The following is an 18,012-nucleotide window of genomic DNA, read 5'->3' as shown; positions in this document are numbered from 1 at the left end:
TGCAACTCTACAGCGACTCGAAAGCCAAAGTGTTGGTGATGAGCCAAAACGAAACCTCAAAACTCGCCCGTCGTAAACCTTTCACGAGCACACATTCACATGATCACCCACCCGGCGGTACGTCGTCCGTAGGATGGCCCTGAGCAGTAGGATTGCAAACACAGTCCAACACACGCCCCGTGTGTCGTCGTCGTCATCATCGTCGTCTTTGGGGCCACCGTAGCCACCACAACACAGCCAGTAATGAGGTGGCAGTGTATATGGTGGAGTTGCTTGAACGCCCGTAGGGTAGGTTGGCCAGGGCCGGGTTGCTGTAGTTCGTTGCGGGATGCTCGAATGCTGCAAGAGATCCCCGAGTGTGGCAAAACCGATCGCTTCTCGGAACGATCGTGATGGTGGTGGTGGGTCTCCTTCAAAGGCAGGCTGTTTTCATCGTCGTCGTCTTCGTCGGTCGGAGATTTTATAGTCCCGGCTTCTCCGCTCGCAAAAACTTGCGCGTTCTCAGCGTTTTGGTGACTTTTATTGCAGCGAAACCTGTTTTTACATGCCTTTTTTTGGACACATTGCCGCGAACGTGGCACGGTCGGTTTGGTTGCGTGAAGTGCGGCCGCAAATGAAAACTCCACACCGGTGCCCACTTTATTAAAAAATTCAAAGAAAGTTGCGGACTTCAGACTTCAGGGAATGTGTTTTTGTACAATTTAAAAATTGTTTTTCTCCCCACTCATTTCGTAATAATCCAAACGAAAGGGAAACACAATGAAGACATTCAAACGGCGATGCCGTACGCAAGCGCAATTTGTTTTGTATTTCAATCGCGGCTTTGTACACACAACCAATTCGCTCCTTATACGCCACGCACAGCTACGATCGTTCGGTCTAATGTGCTGTCAATAATAAGTAGTACAACAGCTCGAACTTCCGTAGCAAGTACACGACAGTTTGATTAGAACCGGTGCAGTACTGCTTCGGCCGGGGTATGAAGTCATCAGCCGCTCCATACCCAATAGCACGATCACGCTACTGCTGCTGATCACGTAGGACGTGTTTTATTGGATGTTGGTGTTACAGTTCCCGCCGGTGATTGGACTGCTTTCGGTTGGCGCTGGCGACAAACTTTGCATTAGCGAGACACAGTGATTTATTTATGCTACGAAAGCACACACGGCTATTCGCGTGCAGCGCCAGTAAGACGACGTGGGAGGGACGCCTCCATGCGCAGTGGAGAGCGATAGTTAACCGACGACTAAAAACGAACGGCTTTCCCAAACGCCATCTGTTGACTGTTGCTGTAGTACTTGGTGGTACTCCCCCTTTCGGATGTATGTGTGGGTCGTATTGGCTTCGACCAGGCTTCTCAGCAATTCGTTCCCCATTAGAGTACTTCGTGTGATCAAGTGATCTTGATCGTCAATCAATTTATTCGTACGAACGAATGGATGCTAAATATATATTACAAAACTGTCAACTCTCTACCGATGCTCTGATCTACAGAAAAGAACTTACGACGTCGAGCGGACAAATCGCCTCCATTAGGCCTCTGGTGATGATGATGTTGGCCAGAGCTCGGCTTACATCTCTCCCATCTCGATGATTTTAAGCACCGCATCAATGTTGTTAGTCTTGAGTGCCTCCTTGAACCTGCCGATCATGGACGAAGCAAATGTTCCGGCTGCGCGTGTTTTGTTTGGAGGGCGTTGATAAAAAAACAACAATAAGTAAATTAATAACATTACACCCTCGATCCGGTGCAGGTTTTTGTATGGAACACAATGGCACTTGTGCTGAGGGAATGCTGCATGTTTATAGCTATGTGGAGGAGGACTTTAATTCGCACACTGTTTTATTATTAAATGCGTGGTGGCGGACCGCAACATTGACTACATCCGGCGAGTGACTGCAGAATGAACAGAGTGCCGGTATTGGGAATTGGTTTCCGTGGTTTGTTTTTGCTGCGCCTGCGTCACCTGAAACGAGTCTTCATCCATGCACAACTTGACCAAAGTGAGATAATGATTTGAAATAGCTCAAAAATGAAGCTCTTCGCAGGTTGTGAACTGAAGATCGCATTGTTTGGAAGCTGCTAAATGTGCTGGCATTTCACCAGGCATTGATAATTGCTTGATAACTTGTTTAATTAAGATCATCAAGCCCTACCGCAGACCAAGTCCCAAATTAATCTTCATTAGACCTGATGGATCATCGTGAATGTTTGATCTTTTGCTGCACGTGAACTCGTCACACGGCGCACAAGCAATGCTCGGTAAAGCCATCTAAAGTTTAGCATGTTGGTCAAACTCAACCTAAACAACTCTCCCAAATTGTCTAACGGTAATCTTATGGTCACTAACTTCCTCTCTGTCTCTGTCTGTCTATGCCATAACCACCACAACAAACGATCGTTTGTTGGAAACGCCAACCCGCTACCCCTCCCTCCAGAAAGCCGAGTTGAATTATTCATGTCCGTAAAGTAATTTAGCCAAAACGCGACTCCGAACCCACCGAAGGTGAGGTAAACAAGCGCTGTCTTTTCAGCGTCAAATCATTGGAGGGGTGGACAACATCGCATTTAGCCCCTTTTGTGGTGTGATCGTTGGATGTGCAAGCAATCGCTTTGCAGGGTTTCTACATTTGAAGTGATCTTCATCTTCAAGCTACACCAAACATGAACTGATACATCAAGTTACGATTGAAAGATTCAAAATAACAGACGAACCCTGTAATACCCTTGGTCTCTTACCTCGCAGTCGCGACGCATTGTACAGGATGCCGTGGATGCGCTTCAGTGCCAGCTGTATTTCGCTCGTGTTGACCAGCCGGATTTTATAGCTCTTCACGAGATCCTCGTTTGTGGCCATCATTTCATTGTGATACTTTATGACGTCTTCGCTGCAGTTTTGCACCAACGTGTGGGATTGGTCGCGCCCCGGGACTCGTCCCGAGTGGACGGGTGAGGCAAGAAAGAAAACAGAAAGCACGAGAGAAAATGAGTTTGTGAAGCGAGGCTCACCGAGCGACTCGACATTAGTGTGATTCTTTTTACAGCACCATGACATCATCGCTTTCATGTTGGCATGACGATGGTTTTGACGCTATACGAGCCAGACATGGTAGCGATGATCTTCGTTGCACCACGGGCGATGATGGTAAACCGTATTTAGCAAAAAAAAAGATGACAATTGCTAACGCCAATTGACACAGACGATGCTAATAGTATTGTACCAGTAGAAAACCAAGCCTTACCCGTTGTAGTACCGAGCATCTTCGGCCCGTATCAGATGACTTTTGATCTGATTGATGTGTTCCACGATCTCCGAGCTGATCTGCTTCTCGGTCTCTTGAAGGCCTTGCAGTTTTTGAAACAGTTCCTTCACTTCTTCGCTTACCACCGGAAAGCAGGCCTGGGACTGTTGTGGTTGGGTTGGCGAGGAAATAAATTCTGCATTAGCACCGAAAGGACGCCCAGGCAGGCGATGGCACAACCATAAAGAGGGAAACTCTTCCGATGGCCGCCCTGTTGTCCAGTGCACGTCCAGCCGTGATCGTGCAACAATGGGACGCATTATTTCAACTTACGTTCATGTTGTCTATATTGAGAAACTGCACCAACGACTGCACGAGGTCACCGGCCAGACCGATGTCCTCCGTGTAGAAGCGTGTCTTGCCATCGTAGCTGAAGTGTAGGCATACGCATTTGGCCGTCCGCAGGCTGATCAGGTTTAGCTTCAGCTCGGTCGCGTCAGCGTCTGATGTCATGTACTCGATGTCGGACGGTAGCAGGAAGTTCTGTAACGTTAACGCGATACAGAGAGAGAGAGAGCAAAAACGCATTCGGTGATCCCGACCCTCAAGATCGTTCTGACTGCCCTCTACTCTAGATTAGCGCCGACCGGCATCTCTCCCTTACCTGATTGACCCAGATGCATATGCGCTTCAGACGCTCCGAGATGCGAAACTCGACGTAACATCCCCCCGGGCCATCCTTCGTCGGGAGTGTGTTGATGTAGGCTGCAGTATGATCCCGTGTGTGTTTGTGTGTGTGTGTGTGTGTGTGTGTGTGTGTGTGTGTGTGTGTGTGTGTGTGTGTGTGTGTGTGTGTGTGTGTGTGTGTGTGTGTGTGTGTGTGTGTGTGTGTGTGTGTGTGTGTGTGTGTGTGTGTGTGTGTGTGTGTGTGTGTGTGTGTGTGTGTGTGTGTGTGTGTGTGTGTGTGTGTGTGTGTGTGTGTGTGTGTGTGTGTGTGTGTGTGTGTGTGTGTGTGTGTGTGTGTGTGTGTGTGTGTGTGTGTGTGTGTGTGTGTGTGTGTGTGTGTGTGTGTGTGTGTGTGTGTGTGTGTGTGTGTGTGTGTGTGTGTGTGTGTGTGTGTGTGTGTGTGTGTGTGTGTGTGTGTGTGTGTGTGTGTGTGTGTGTGTGTGTGTGTGTGTGTGTGTGTGTGTGTGTGTGTGTGTGTGTGTGTGTGTGTGTGTGTGTGTGTGTGTGTGTGTGTGTGTGTGTGTGTGTGTGTGTGTGTGTGTGTGTGTGTGTGTGTGTGTGTGTGTGTGTGTGTGTGTGTGTGTGTGTGTGTGTGTGTGTGTGTGTGTGATTGTGGAAGAGAGAAGTAGGGGGGGAAACAGATACAGTCACGATCATTCCTTTTGCGGTGCATCTCACCCACCCTTATACGTGTAGTCTAGTGTACGTGGTCGGGTGGGCGAACTTGTATGGGTGGGTTGTTTTTTACCATGTATGTAACCCACTATCCCCACCGTAGTTACAGGGTTACAGAAACAGTACAACGACGACTCACCACACCAGGAGGATGCGGTTATCGAGGAGGTTGAATAAGGGAAACATGAGGCATGACAAAAACTTGTTTCCCGTGCACTTATCGCTTTCGTTTGCCGGCTTGGAGAGAGATATTTACATTTTACAGTGGATGTTTTTTTTCTTGTTTTGGGGTTGTCTCTTCCCCCCAACGCACGAAAGATTTCGTTGAGATAATGGTAAACCATTGATGGTTGAGGTGATTTTGTTGCAAAGCCCCGGCGCGGTGTCATCCGCAGCAACGACGGAAGGTTTTGCACCTCGACTGTGTTTGCAGTGGCCGGGTTGCAAACGTTTTGTCAGATAAGACAAAAGCAGCAAAGACTTGCTTGTCTCACTTGCTTGACTTTGCTAGACTCAGTTGGACTAAAGGTATGCAGGGTAAGGTTGTGTATGGAATAGCGCATTACACTTGAGAACCTTGTCGCTTCGTCACTTTGTGTTTGTTAAGAATTTAACGACCTGTTAAGAGACGTAACATTTGCTCATCCATGCTAAATATTGTCGTACTGATCCGGTACACAGAAAAAGCAGTCGCAAATCAATTTTCAGCTCTTATCAGTGTCAGTAAAAAACAAATGAACGATGAATACTGTTGAAAATGTAACGTCATGGGATTGTTTGTTAATGTTGACAAATTGGATCATTTGATTGGCTTTTACAATCAAATTGTGTTTGAGTTTACATGATCCTTTCCTTTGACTTCGTCGCATAATTGGGTTGACTGTTTTGCTTGCTTTTAAAGTTGAACGCGGATTTTGGTTACCAAAGTTTAGCAGATATTCTATTACAGCTAATATTTAAACCCATATAAATAAAACATACATCAATAAACTTCAATATAATATAGACAATCAGTAGCATAATGAAAAAGGCGATCAAATAAATAAAATATAACCCAAAATATACAAAACATACAAAGGGTTAATAACTAAACATAATGATTTCAGAGTATAGTTGAATTTATCCGATACAGTATTTCACGCTAAACTAATAAAGTCTATATGGAAATAGTAAAATAAAATAAAATAAGAATAAAATATAAAAGTACTAAATACGATAAAAGTATAAAATATATAACATACTTCTTCTTCTTCTTCTTTGGCTCAACAACCGATGTCGGTCAAGGCCTGCCTGTACCCACTTGTGGGCGTGGCTTTCAGTGACTAATAGATTTCCCCCCATAGCAGGATAGTCAGTCCTACGTATATATAACATACTAGAGACAAACAAAAGCCGAAAAAGTTATAAAGAATAAAGTACAAAATATGAAAAGAAAAAAATAAACGTTATGGTACATACAAAAACAAAGACAGAAAACGTACTAATTAAACGTACATAACGCATAATCAAACGCTTGTACATAATCAAAACAGCTAGGAATTGTTAGATTCAAAATTAATCTGTGAGATTTAGTTTGTTGGACGAATCAATTACTGATTAATTATCAATTGATTTTATTTATAACAAATTCAACGTTCAATCATATCCTGTCAAAATTCAAAATCGAAATTCTTTTTCCATTTAGCATTAACTTAATATAACATAAAATTCACATTTGGTGAACAGGATAATTGCCATCATTAAAATATGGTTTCAATCATGTCAGATTGTCGGATTTAATTTATGTCTATTGTAACTTAGTTTGTGTCAAAGCAATAATTCTATAATGTTTTATGTAAAATGATTGCTCATCTCATTTCCTCTGCTTCCTCTGGCACAAAAAGAAACAAGCGTACAAAAGTCATTTATCACACTTGAATTGCTTGCAACTGTGCAAGCAGCACACAGCTGCCACTCCCGACCGTGAAGCATCTGTTAGCGTTTAACACACGATAAAACCATTCACAGGCCTACGATTGGTCACTAAGTCAATCGCAACGATGACTTACGCATGCAAGCACGTGTTGGCGGTTTAAAATAATCAGATGATCTTCACCTCATCTACGAATACCGGGTGACTAAGCGCGTAAAAAAACAAAACAAAACTGCACACATAACGTAAGCGGCATACTTACACACACTCTTCGGTGACCCGGTCAGATTGTGCGGTATGGTGTACATCGCAAACTTGGGCAGCTGACGGGTCAGCTCAAACACGTGAAACTGCACGCTGCTCGGGTAGCCGACGAACGCTTTGATGTGAATGTCCTGCGCATTGTCCTTGAGCGTCTTGAGCGGTATCAGTATGCGCGAAACGTCCTTCGTCAGGTGCGCGATCAGCGTTTCCTCCTTGAACAGCTGATCGGCAAAGATCAACACGGCACGGATCGTGGTCGAGTTGTTGGTCGACACGGTGATGTCGATGTTCATATCGTTGCTATCGTAGCTGGTGGAAATGCCGATCTGTAGCCGCGTGTTGGACGGTATGATGCCGACGTTGTCCGGCACACTCTGCACCAGATTGCTTTCGCTCGTGTTGCTCAGGATTTCCTTGTTGTACTTGTTGTTGTTTTCGTAGTGCTTCAGCTCGAGCAGCAGTTTCTGCTTCTGAGTCAGCAGAGCGTTCATTTCCTCATCGGCAACGTTGTGCAGCGTTAGCATGTTGACGCTTGGCGTCGTATATCCCCGTACTGGCGGAAAAGCAAAGAAAGAGAGAGAGAGAAAACAGGGCATGAAGCACGTGTCTCATCGTGTGATCTCATCGATCCACACGCCCGATCCCCGTGGCCTTACTTTCTCCATCCGCCGTCACGACGACAAGATCCAGCAGCCCGATCCCCCGATAGTCGTTGCAAGCGATCCCGCACACGAAATCGTTCATCTTCATCCGGAACCAAACGTCCCCGGTGCGGGGATCACGTACATCGATCTTGCCACTCTTCCAGCCGACGATCATTTGCTTCGCCTCGCATCCCAGAATGTCGTACGTGGCCATCGCTGTGGCGCGGGCCTTCGACTTGATGCGCCACATTCGCACGTTCTCCTCGAACACACCGATCGTGCCGTTCTTGACGCTGTACATAAACTGGCCGGTGCGCAGGGCGACCAGATTCTGTATCTCGTTGCCCTCGGTAAACTCGTGCAGCAGCGCTTCCTTCTTGTAGATCCGTATGCATCCATCATCCGTGCCGGTGATGAGCTGTAATTTGGGTAATTCGAATTCGAAAGGTTTGACAGTCGTTTGATGGGGCGATTTTTTCTTCTGTTTGATTGAAATGTCTTCGATTCTAGTAATAAATCACCTTCAAAGCTTGATGCTTGCCTGCGGGTGTGAGAATGTGTGTGCCAGTGATAATGTCTTACCTCATTTTGACCGTCCTTATCGATATCGATTAGCAGCAGCGAAACCACGCTGCCAGACGTTATCAGCCACAGCACTTCGGTGCCCTCCTGATTGTAGCCTCGGACGACCGCTGCAAACATAAATAGAATTATTTGCTTTGCTGTATTTTGGACTCTTTTGACCAGCACACCCGTAACCACTTGACCGGTAGTTTTGTTTGTGATTGCGTAAAAAAGCATACCTAGGCAGCCCTGTTGCGATTAATAATGATATTCTAGTGTAAAATAAATGTTTCGATCGACTTTATATTGAATAGATTACTTGAAATACATACTTTTTTAACAACGATAATACGTAAATTACAGCATTACTGCATGTTAGGATAATTGTTAACGAATATAAATTTATCTTCAAATATATTATTTTTAGAAACTTCTATGCCTTAATATAATTCTCAAATGAGCAGTCCTTCCTGGTCGATCTTCATGAATAATATACATAAATTCCTAAAATCATCTTTACAATTCTTCCTTTTTCACCACAAACCACGGGCAGAGACGATCACAAGGGAGACGATCTGCATCTCGCTACGAAGTATCTATTGCCATTGCCGGGTTTATCTCAATTAAACCAGTTTTTTTAAGTGACCAAAATTGATTATTTTTCCATTTCTACAATTATTGTCACAGCGAGAGACCATGTTAGGAGAATATTAATAAAAATAAACACACCGACGCCTACAAGGCAGGACGTGGTTCAAATCTTATTCACAAACAGCATACTGTCATGACTGACCGACTATACCCTGGTGTGGAGTTAAGCATGTTGTGAGTTATATTAGATAACCATATTATTGATATTAGAAACCATAGCTTTTATAATAATTTTAATCGTATCAATTGTTCATACATATAAAGGAGCAATTAAATTATTTCACTAATACAAAATATATGTTATTTGTATATTTCGTAGACTGTTAAAACGTACATTGAAACGCAAAACATTGCCCCATATACGTACCATTGCCCCCAACGATCAGCGTATTGCCCGGTTGGTTTGCGTAGCCACCGATCACGGCAGACCGTACGCCCTCGTGGAAATCTCTCTGAAACATGTTACAATTTTCATCCACATGGTACGCTGAAAACAGACAGACAGAAAGCAAAACGATGCAACCCACACGGTTGCAATCCAGCAGTTGAAGTTACTTTCTATAAAACGGTCGCTGCACTCGACACGGCCACCTACCTAGCACATGCGAAGGACTTCCAATCACCAGCACGTCGCGTTCGTCGTCCTTCTTCAGCCGCCCGGCCACGATCGCCCGTATCGGAAAGTTCATGTTAAGCAGTGCGATGTCATTTTTGATTTCCGAAATCGAGAGCTTCGAGTTTTGCAGCCCGTAGCGTTTGTGGGGCGTGTGGATTAGAATCTGTCCGGACGGGGTGGAAGAGGTGGATGAGGGGGTTGAGAAAGTCATGCACAATCAGCAGAGCGGAAATCGATCACACTCAAGATCGTTTCGATTCGTGATGATGGTAGTGCGAACGAAGTGCGTGCAGCAATCGAGCGCAACTCTCCGGTTTTGGTACACAGACGGTGAACTAGTTTTCACGAGTCTCCTTTTGGCCGAGGGTCACACTACCATCACACACATAGCATAGGGTGCGCAAAGGCAAGCTCCTACCTTGTCCGCCGTAGTGACCATGGTCAAACAGGAATGGATCCCGTCGTACTTCCCGCAGGTCACCAGCTTTTCGAACACTTTGTAGTTGAGGGAGAACGAAAATACGGGTTTGGTGGATATGTCCATTGCGATGGGATTTGGCAAACCACAAAGAAAAAACTTCCACTGCACCAGCAGTCACGACGTTTGTGATTGTTTTTTTATCGGGCAGGAAGTTTTCGCTACGATTTGTTTGTACATTGATTCGCGCCATGGAAACCGTCCGCCTTGACGGTGATGGAGTCGCTCATGCGCACTCTAGCGTGTTGACATACCTGTTGATAATGGATTCCGATGATCTGGTGCTTTTGGAAGCAACAGGTGATATTGCTGGTGATTTGAATGTGATGTGTTTTATTTAAGAGATGACATTATGATTATTTTAAGGAAATGATGCATCATTGATCGAAGCGAGTAAACTCTTCTGAGCAGGTTACACATTTACAAATGAAATTGGTGACGGTGTGAATTGGTTTTAGAGTATAACAAAGTAAACTTACAAAAATTCTCTAAAAAAAAATCAATTTTACTAATTCTGTTTTTTAAATTATTTTTGTACTATTATTTCTCAAAAGTCACCATCGTTTAGCTTTTTTATTATATATGTTTTATTTGATGATTGAAGATTTAGATTACTATCTCGTTTTAGAAAATTATATTTCCATACAAAATTTATTAATTTCACTCATATTTGTTGTCCCGTGGCATTTATTCTCTTCTACTTCGTTAGAAATGGAATGTTATAGCAGATTCAAACCGATCAATCGTTGAACGCAATGAACCAACCGACAAGTGAATCGCCTTGTTCATCCGGTTAAAGGTCGAAAACGAAAATGTGAATGAATTTCGAACATCAAGCTGCCAGTACACGACCACCATGTTTGTTTGAAAGCGTATCAATAATCATTAAATCTTTCAAAAATATAATTTTTTACACTTTTAAACAAAATCTTTCAAATTACATAACATTTAAAAAGAGCTGCGGAAGTATCTTTCAATTCATAATTAGAATTTTGATTATGTTATTAGCTATAACATTTCAACAATTTAAGTTGTTTTTATTGCTTACATTTAGTTTGAAATATTCTAGTCTGTTAACTTAAAGATGTTTATTTAAAAAAATAAGGAGAATAGTCCTATGGCTGGAATTAGACGAACTGAGATCCCAGGTCTGGTGACGATTGAATGTGCCAAGATAAGATATGTTTTATCAAATGGCAAATCAAATTATTTATTTCACATAGTTTATGCAAAATAAAATACAAAACTCGTCTCTCGACACAACAAGTGTACTCACTCTAACAAGTGTACCAGAAAAAGTAAAATAATCGGTTCGCGCTACCTCGAAAATCTCAGGAATACCGAAGTTGGGTATCTCTATGAAATAGCGGGCGCGATTGGAGGCGCGGAAGATTTGACCAACTGTTCTACAACTGTTATAAACTGTCTTCAACTCAGTAAATACATTGAAAGATGAATTCAAACTTACTTGAGCAACTGTTAAAAGGTTAAAAGGTTATTTGTATGGTTTCTAAAAAAATAATTACTTCTTTTATCTTTGGCTCAACAACCGTTGTAGGTCAAGACCTCCATGTATCCATAGTAGGCTTGGCTTTCAGTGGCTTATGGATTACCATAGCAGGATAGTCGGGACTGGGGAATCGGTACATTCGGAGCTTAAACTTATCCTAGAATTTGAAATGAACAGTATGTTTACCACAAGATGACTTTTATAGATGAACGATCGCTGAATGATTGATCAATTTGGAAGGATTTTAACAGTTGTTACCCTTATTATTTTATGTGATTTCACTTTAAAAATATTAAACAAAGGTTAAAAAACACACACAATATTACATCGGAATTTGCTGGAAACGAAAATATTAAACATAGCACTTGTGTAACAAACATTCAGTTTTCATTTGTGTTGGCAATAAAAAAATATCTCTAACCACAGCAAGAGAGGCATCGAGCTGTGTAAATAAATTTTTCGACGCGTGTTCCTGTTGTGCATGTTTGACATTTGAGCTGCAGATCGTTTCAATTTGCGAACTTTCTTACCCCTGCTCAAGTGTAAAGTTTCGAAACGGGGATCTTTTGCATGAGAATGGCAGACGTAAGCGAAAGTAGCATTTGTGGTATTCTATTTCGCTGTTCCTTACTGATTTAACTCGTCTATGACAAATGATGATGAGTTGTGATTTAACTAAAGAAAATACCTCACTATAGAGATTCTCTTCTTTGTAGGCGATCAAAATATTGAAACAGAAAAAATATTTTTCTTTCATAACTATTACTAGTAAAAATATATATCTCCGATCCAAATTTGTTGTTTCCTAAATTAATAGGAAACAAACTTATGAATAACACATATTTCTCTGATATGATATCCAATGTTTATTACAGTCTTAGTTTATCGATTATATTACTTGCTTGCTTGCAAATGTGCACCCCGATACATCAGTATGATGTCATTGTAATCAGATGCGTCACACAGTTCAATTCTCCAACAACCGTTGAAATTCAAATGAATGTCCCTTGAGGTTCGTTTAGCGGATTCTTCTTTTTTAAGCAACAGTATTACTTCTGCGTCGAAGTCGTCTCTCTTCGATTCCATACCAAAGTAGGAAACCATGTGGAAAAAACCAGCATGTAGACGTGGGACAAAATGTCATTTCGCTTGCTCGGTGTGTAGATGAGCAAACACGGGCGCAGATTGGATTGTTTCCGCGAATGGGAGGACCAAATTTTCCTTGATGTGCTTTCCCCTACCGGAGAAGCCGATATGATTTTGCAAGCCCGAAGTATATTAGATGTGCTGTTTTGCAGGCCGTATCACGACCTATGAGACCATTGTTTGGCTGTTGGCTGCAGTGCACGAAGTCTAGCTCGTGAAAAGCCTTCAGCTTGTCGAGCAACTGCAACACATGTAGCACATCAATGTGCCAGAACCATTCACAAGCTTTCGTCAATTGCCCATAGATTTTGCACTCTACTTTTATAACTTTTTGCGTCTTATCATTCGTTATTTGAATGTTTTCGTTTTTTTCCCGGCGTTGATCCTTCCAGCATTTCAGTGCCACAGCATTTCATCCAGAATCTGATAATTATTAAACTGAGTGCTAAGTTTTACCACCATCGACTTGTTGATTGCGTTGTTTTGTTGTGGTGAGGTTCGACTGAAACAGCGAGAACATTAAAGAGTATTAACACAATAATTAGCATATAAAATCAGTGAAAAGAGGCACATCTATCATCAAACAACAGTAGGAATACTTTAAGCACTCTGATAGAAAAATGAAACTTTTTTTCTTTCCGAGAACAACACATTGTTGATACACAACTATTTTTATGATTAATTATATAATTTTTAGTAATTTTATTACACAATACAAAATTTTATAATTTATTTTTCTTAACTTTATAGTGTTCACTTTTTAAAAGGGGTTTCTCCAAAACCTGTCTCACTAAACTGTTCCATTATAAAGGCAACCGAGTTGGACGACATTCAATAATCGTTTACGAGCAATACTTGTAGTTGAACGATCACAAACAGATTTTCGCAGCTCTCTCTTTTAGTTCCGTTCTGCTCAACTTATCCAACCAATATAGCAGGCGGAGCGAAGAATGGACGTCTTCGTCGGTAGTATCCATAACCATGCCCGTAACCACCGTAGCCACCGTATCCACCATATCCACCATATCCACCGTAGCCATGTCCATATCCTCCGCCGTAACCACCGTATCCTCCGTATCCTAATCCACCGTATCCGCTGTACGGACCTATTAAACCAACTCCAAATCCAATCTGTGGCACAGGGTTTGACTGTGTCGGTACAACATTAAGGCTCAGGATTACAGTAAGAATCCCCAACAACACGACGCACTTCATTTTGTGATTTAGGAAAAAGTTCACTCCAGACGATTGCTTTCCGAACTCTTCAATAATCCGGTTGTAAGACGAATGAAATCGGCGAAAACACCAGAACAGGATTTAAATAGCCAAGCCGAGATGAGAGAAGCGTTAATTTTCACTCAAGCAAATCGTCGTAACAGGCTTTACAAACACGCTTCCGAAAACATACACGACAGAGACGATGAGATGGCTTGCCACGAGGCATGTTGGTGCTAATAACGATTTATCTGGATGATGAGAATGTCGAGGAAGGGAAGCTAGCTGGGAAGCGTGAAACGACAAAGTTCCGAGACGAAGAACGTAATGCGCCATTTGTTTATCGGAACTCATCATTCTGTGCAGTGATGTTAGTCGGAGATGTTGACATACGCATCGGGAATTCGGCTTCCGTAGTATCCTTCATATCGTTGAAAGATAAACCCTGTAAGTAAAACCCATTTGATTTACAATAAACAAAATTCCTGCGCTGGATTGCATACCTGGTATACTACGGTAACGAGTATCATCGTATCGAACTCCAACACCGAATCCGCCCCCGGGAAATGACAAGAACGGTGATCTACGTTCTCGTACAACGTTCCCTCTCTCGTGTGCGATCGCGCCAAGTTGATCCTCTCCAATCACTACACCAAACACTAGAACCACAAGCAAACAGTGTACCGCGGGTTTCATCCTGCGTGTGAAGCTTTTAATCGTTTCGCAGCTCGCAAAGTACTGTAGGTTGCTACTGTCAGCAGCTTCTCTAGAACCTCTCTGGTCAAAGGAATCAGTGTGCAAACAACAGCAAAAATCAAACACATTTGTGTCGTGTCTAGCTCGCGTACATTTTCAAAATGCAAAAAGTAAATATGCACACACAAGTGAACCGCGGTAGAACTATTGAAAGCTGCTGAACAGGTTTCGCGCCAAAAGATTTGTGGCAAGATGAGAACGAGGGTTAAGTTCGGAAGTAAGCGTTTTGCAGTGAAGAAATGATAAAAAAAACCGTTTCCTGCTGCAGTATTACTATTTTTTTATCACTATTGATATGCAGCTTAAAAACCAGTTCAAGCCGAGAATGTTTCATCAGTGCTTTTTTTATTCTCATATTATTTATTATTTTAAATGTGCAAGGTGAAGAATTTGTGTTATGTTTGAAAAGCCTTTTGAGTGCTACAGTGATATTAACTTTGAAGCTTATAGGATTTAAGAACATTTGTTAAGTAGGACCATCACAATTTATGTGTCCCAAACTAATGAATCTAAATTGTGACTTTTTTTAAATTGTCTTAACAATTATCTATTATCTAACACAGAGGAGTCCTACCTATTGTAAAGATCAAACCTTATTTATACTTTATACTACTTTTAAAGGTCCTAAAAAGTCGTCAAACTTGCAGAAGTCTAGAATGGACCTTCCCCTGTAGCTGCTGCGTGCTACTAAAAAAGGCTCAAAATCCTGTGTATACCGGGCAGGTGCACGTAGAACGTTACTCCAAGTAGTTGCAGTAGGTAGCAAATGATAAGGATAGTAAAATGGAATTAAATTCAAATCATAACGATATAAATAAATCGAAATATTCTCGTTCTACATTAGACTTTTACATGGAACGAGTATGAATTATTATAAAATAGTCAAATGCAAGATAAATATGCAGGCAGTTTATGCCTGTATGCATTAATCAAGAATCAGCTGGCCTCTAAATAATTTGGCCTTGACAATTAAGAAGAACGGTTGTATTTATGTATCACGCATACGCAAAAAAGCGTACCGCTGTACAAAATTGAATCAAAAGCATTTAACGCGTATGACCACTGAGCGTCCCTCAGTGCCACGCGCACACTGGTATTGGAGAACGGACATAATTTTTATTCGGTTATTTGTTATGTTCAGCACGAAGTGGGTTAAAATTGGTGATATTTACAACAAAGAAGGATTTAAATTTCTTGATAATTTTTAAAATTGTAGTCATTAAAACAATACCATGCAAATGATGTAAAGTAGCTTTTCATAATTGTCAATATAACAAATCTAATTTATCCTAGAACTGAATTATTTTAACATGACTTATAAAAAGAGAGAGCGGGGATTTACAATATCAAGAAAAGTTTTGAAACATTGTATCGTTATAACTATAAATGATTATGAGTTGAAACTAACCGAAAGTGCATTCGTACATAATCTTGCAAAGACCAGCCAAAATGTTATTAAATTCTCTCAATCAACTCTTAAATGCCCAATCATAGCGGTTTAAGTACATTCAAAGTATAAAAACGCCAGCTGCATGATGGATTGACTGTCGTTATTATTAGCATTTATTGTACATTCTTCAACGACACTCATTTATCATTTTGAATCTTCAACTTTTGCTTATATTGGATCAGAGAATCACAATATGGTAATGATGCAGAGAAATGACTCAAACCCGTCGCATTTTTCCCGAAATATTTACATGCTTTCGAAGTTCTGGAACTTTTTATTTAATTCTTAAAATTAAATCATTGGCCTAACAACAAGGCATATACAAATAAGTCGACGCAAGATCTTGTGATCTTATGTAATTTGTACATAAAAAAGACAAGCCGTAATAATTATTACGAAAATCATATATTTATTGTATCAGTTCGTTGTTTCCCAAATTCAGGTCAAATTTGTTTTCCATTTTCCGCCGCCTGCACACTATCTGTTGTGCTCTGACCTGCTCAACAGCAGCAATCATCATCAGCTGTTGCTTCATCCTGCACTGTTGTGTAAACATAACGGTCCACTATTTCGTTCGCCGTTCATCGTTTAATTAGCGTCCGAATCCGAATTGCTTGACCTTGGTCACCTCGCGGTAGTGTCCACCGAGCAGCCCATGGTGTCCGTGCTTGATGTGGACCTTCCTCTCGACCGTATGCTTGAACGGCAGCAATCCTCCTCCGAAGCTCTTTTCCTTGTAGTGATACTGATATTTCAGTCCTCGCTTTTCCCGCACAGTCTCGTCGTTGACTTCCGCCACGGTTTGATCGTTGTGAAGCTGACTCTCTTCCGCCAGCATATCGACCGGCGAATCGATCGGTGTAAGCGTGTGGCCAACATGAAGCACCGCCACAATCAACACTAGCCCGGCACAAAGGAGCTTCATTTTTCCTTCACTGAAGTCACTTCACTTTGTTTCTGAAGCTTTTGAGACAAAAAGCGATCGGCGTTGGCTCTGTTATTCCGCGATTCACGAAAATGCTGCCCCGAAATGATCCGGCTGATGGAACTGTCTGCAATTGACTGGCCAAAGATGATCGCCTCTGTTTTCGGCGGGTCCAAATCTCACACCCGCACGCCGATGGGCTTGGTTTGAGCTTCTTTTTTTGTTCAAATCAATTTACATAACTGGTCTGTGACGAGTGGGGAAAGTGATGCCCTCTTCTGCACGGTGGGGGGTGAACTTGAACCGACCAACACTGCCTGCCGAAAGATTTGCTCGCAACGTGCAGATGGAAGCGTATCCGATTTTTGAGTCAGCGTAAAAAAACAAACACCTGAACTCTAATGCTACGTGCTTGGAATATCAGTGGAGCGGATTTTGCGGATGTTTCTGACAAAAAATATGACTTTTCCAAACGGGTTCTAGCTTGGATTTAAACAGGTTTAGGAAATGCGAGTAAAAGGGGCAATCCCAAAAATACTTGTTTCCCTATCTTATTGAAATATGGTATAGTGATAAATCAATAGTTGACAATTTCCACCAGACATACCAAACCCAATACAATCGAATTATTATCACAATCAGCAATCAGTTGCCAGGAACTGATTTAATCCGGCATGTTGTATGAAGAATGATAGTTGGGACAACAATTTTGACCAATAAAATTCCCAATGGTTTATTTGTTACTTCACGAGCGGGTTAACTGCTCTTTTAGAATATCATTTTTAACACAATTTGAACCAAATCAAGGAAGTTGAAACAATTTGATATTTGAACTTTGTGTTTTGTGTTTTGAACCATGCTGGCTAAATAGACTGCAGGTGTGTTTTTTACTCTAATTTTGGTCGCCATCATGGATAAGTAGTAGATTGGTAAGAAAGAAGAAATCGTTGCTGAGGACTTTGTATGAAACCCCTGTGCAATGTGCACTGTATAAACGAACCTGTAGTAATTTATAGGACCTTGCTTTGAACGAAATGAAACCCAAGTTTGGTGGAAAAATTCATTCATGGATCTCAAAATTTGACACTCGGTTCACTATGCTTCGTGTGCCGTGGTTTATCGATACATCAATTCCAAATTATTACACCATACAGCGTTTTCAAAAATCGTTATCTAGAGGATGGTAAGTAGAGACGGGCATTACGGGAAAGCTGGATACTTGTCATTAAAACTGGAT

At 41.8% G+C, this 18,012-nt stretch overlaps 2 protein-coding genes across 2 annotated transcripts; both read right to left on the bottom strand.

Moving 5' to 3' along the window:
- Positions 1–1,375: 1,375 nt before the first annotated feature.
- On the bottom strand, positions 1,376–9,896 carry LOC120904407 (Bardet-Biedl syndrome 2 protein homolog). Its single transcript, XM_040314362.1, has 11 exons — positions 9,714–9,896; positions 9,275–9,458; positions 9,047–9,166; positions 8,047–8,156; positions 7,477–7,882; positions 6,819–7,373; positions 3,908–4,008; positions 3,577–3,786; positions 3,244–3,407; positions 2,741–2,889; positions 1,376–1,672 (listed from the first exon to the last, which is right to left on the bottom strand). Exons 1-11 carry the CDS (start codon positions 9,837–9,839, stop codon positions 1,572–1,574), a joined length of 2,226 nt encoding a protein of 741 aa, XP_040170296.1. The 5' UTR covers positions 9,840–9,896; the 3' UTR covers positions 1,376–1,571.
- A 3,451-nt stretch (positions 9,897–13,347) lies between these two features.
- On the bottom strand, positions 13,348–13,644 carry LOC120899731 (keratin-associated protein 19-2-like). The gene has a single exon (XM_040305892.1). It carries the CDS (start codon positions 13,642–13,644, stop codon positions 13,348–13,350), a length of 297 nt encoding a protein of 98 aa, XP_040161826.1.
- Positions 13,645–18,012: the final 4,368 nt, after the last annotated feature.

This window comes from Anopheles arabiensis, chromosome 3, assembly GCF_016920715.1.
Source record: "Anopheles arabiensis isolate DONGOLA chromosome 3, AaraD3, whole genome shotgun sequence".
Classification (NCBI taxonomy): Eukaryota; Metazoa; Arthropoda; class Insecta; order Diptera; family Culicidae; genus Anopheles; species Anopheles arabiensis.
This window is presented reverse-complemented; position numbering and strand designations above follow the sequence as displayed.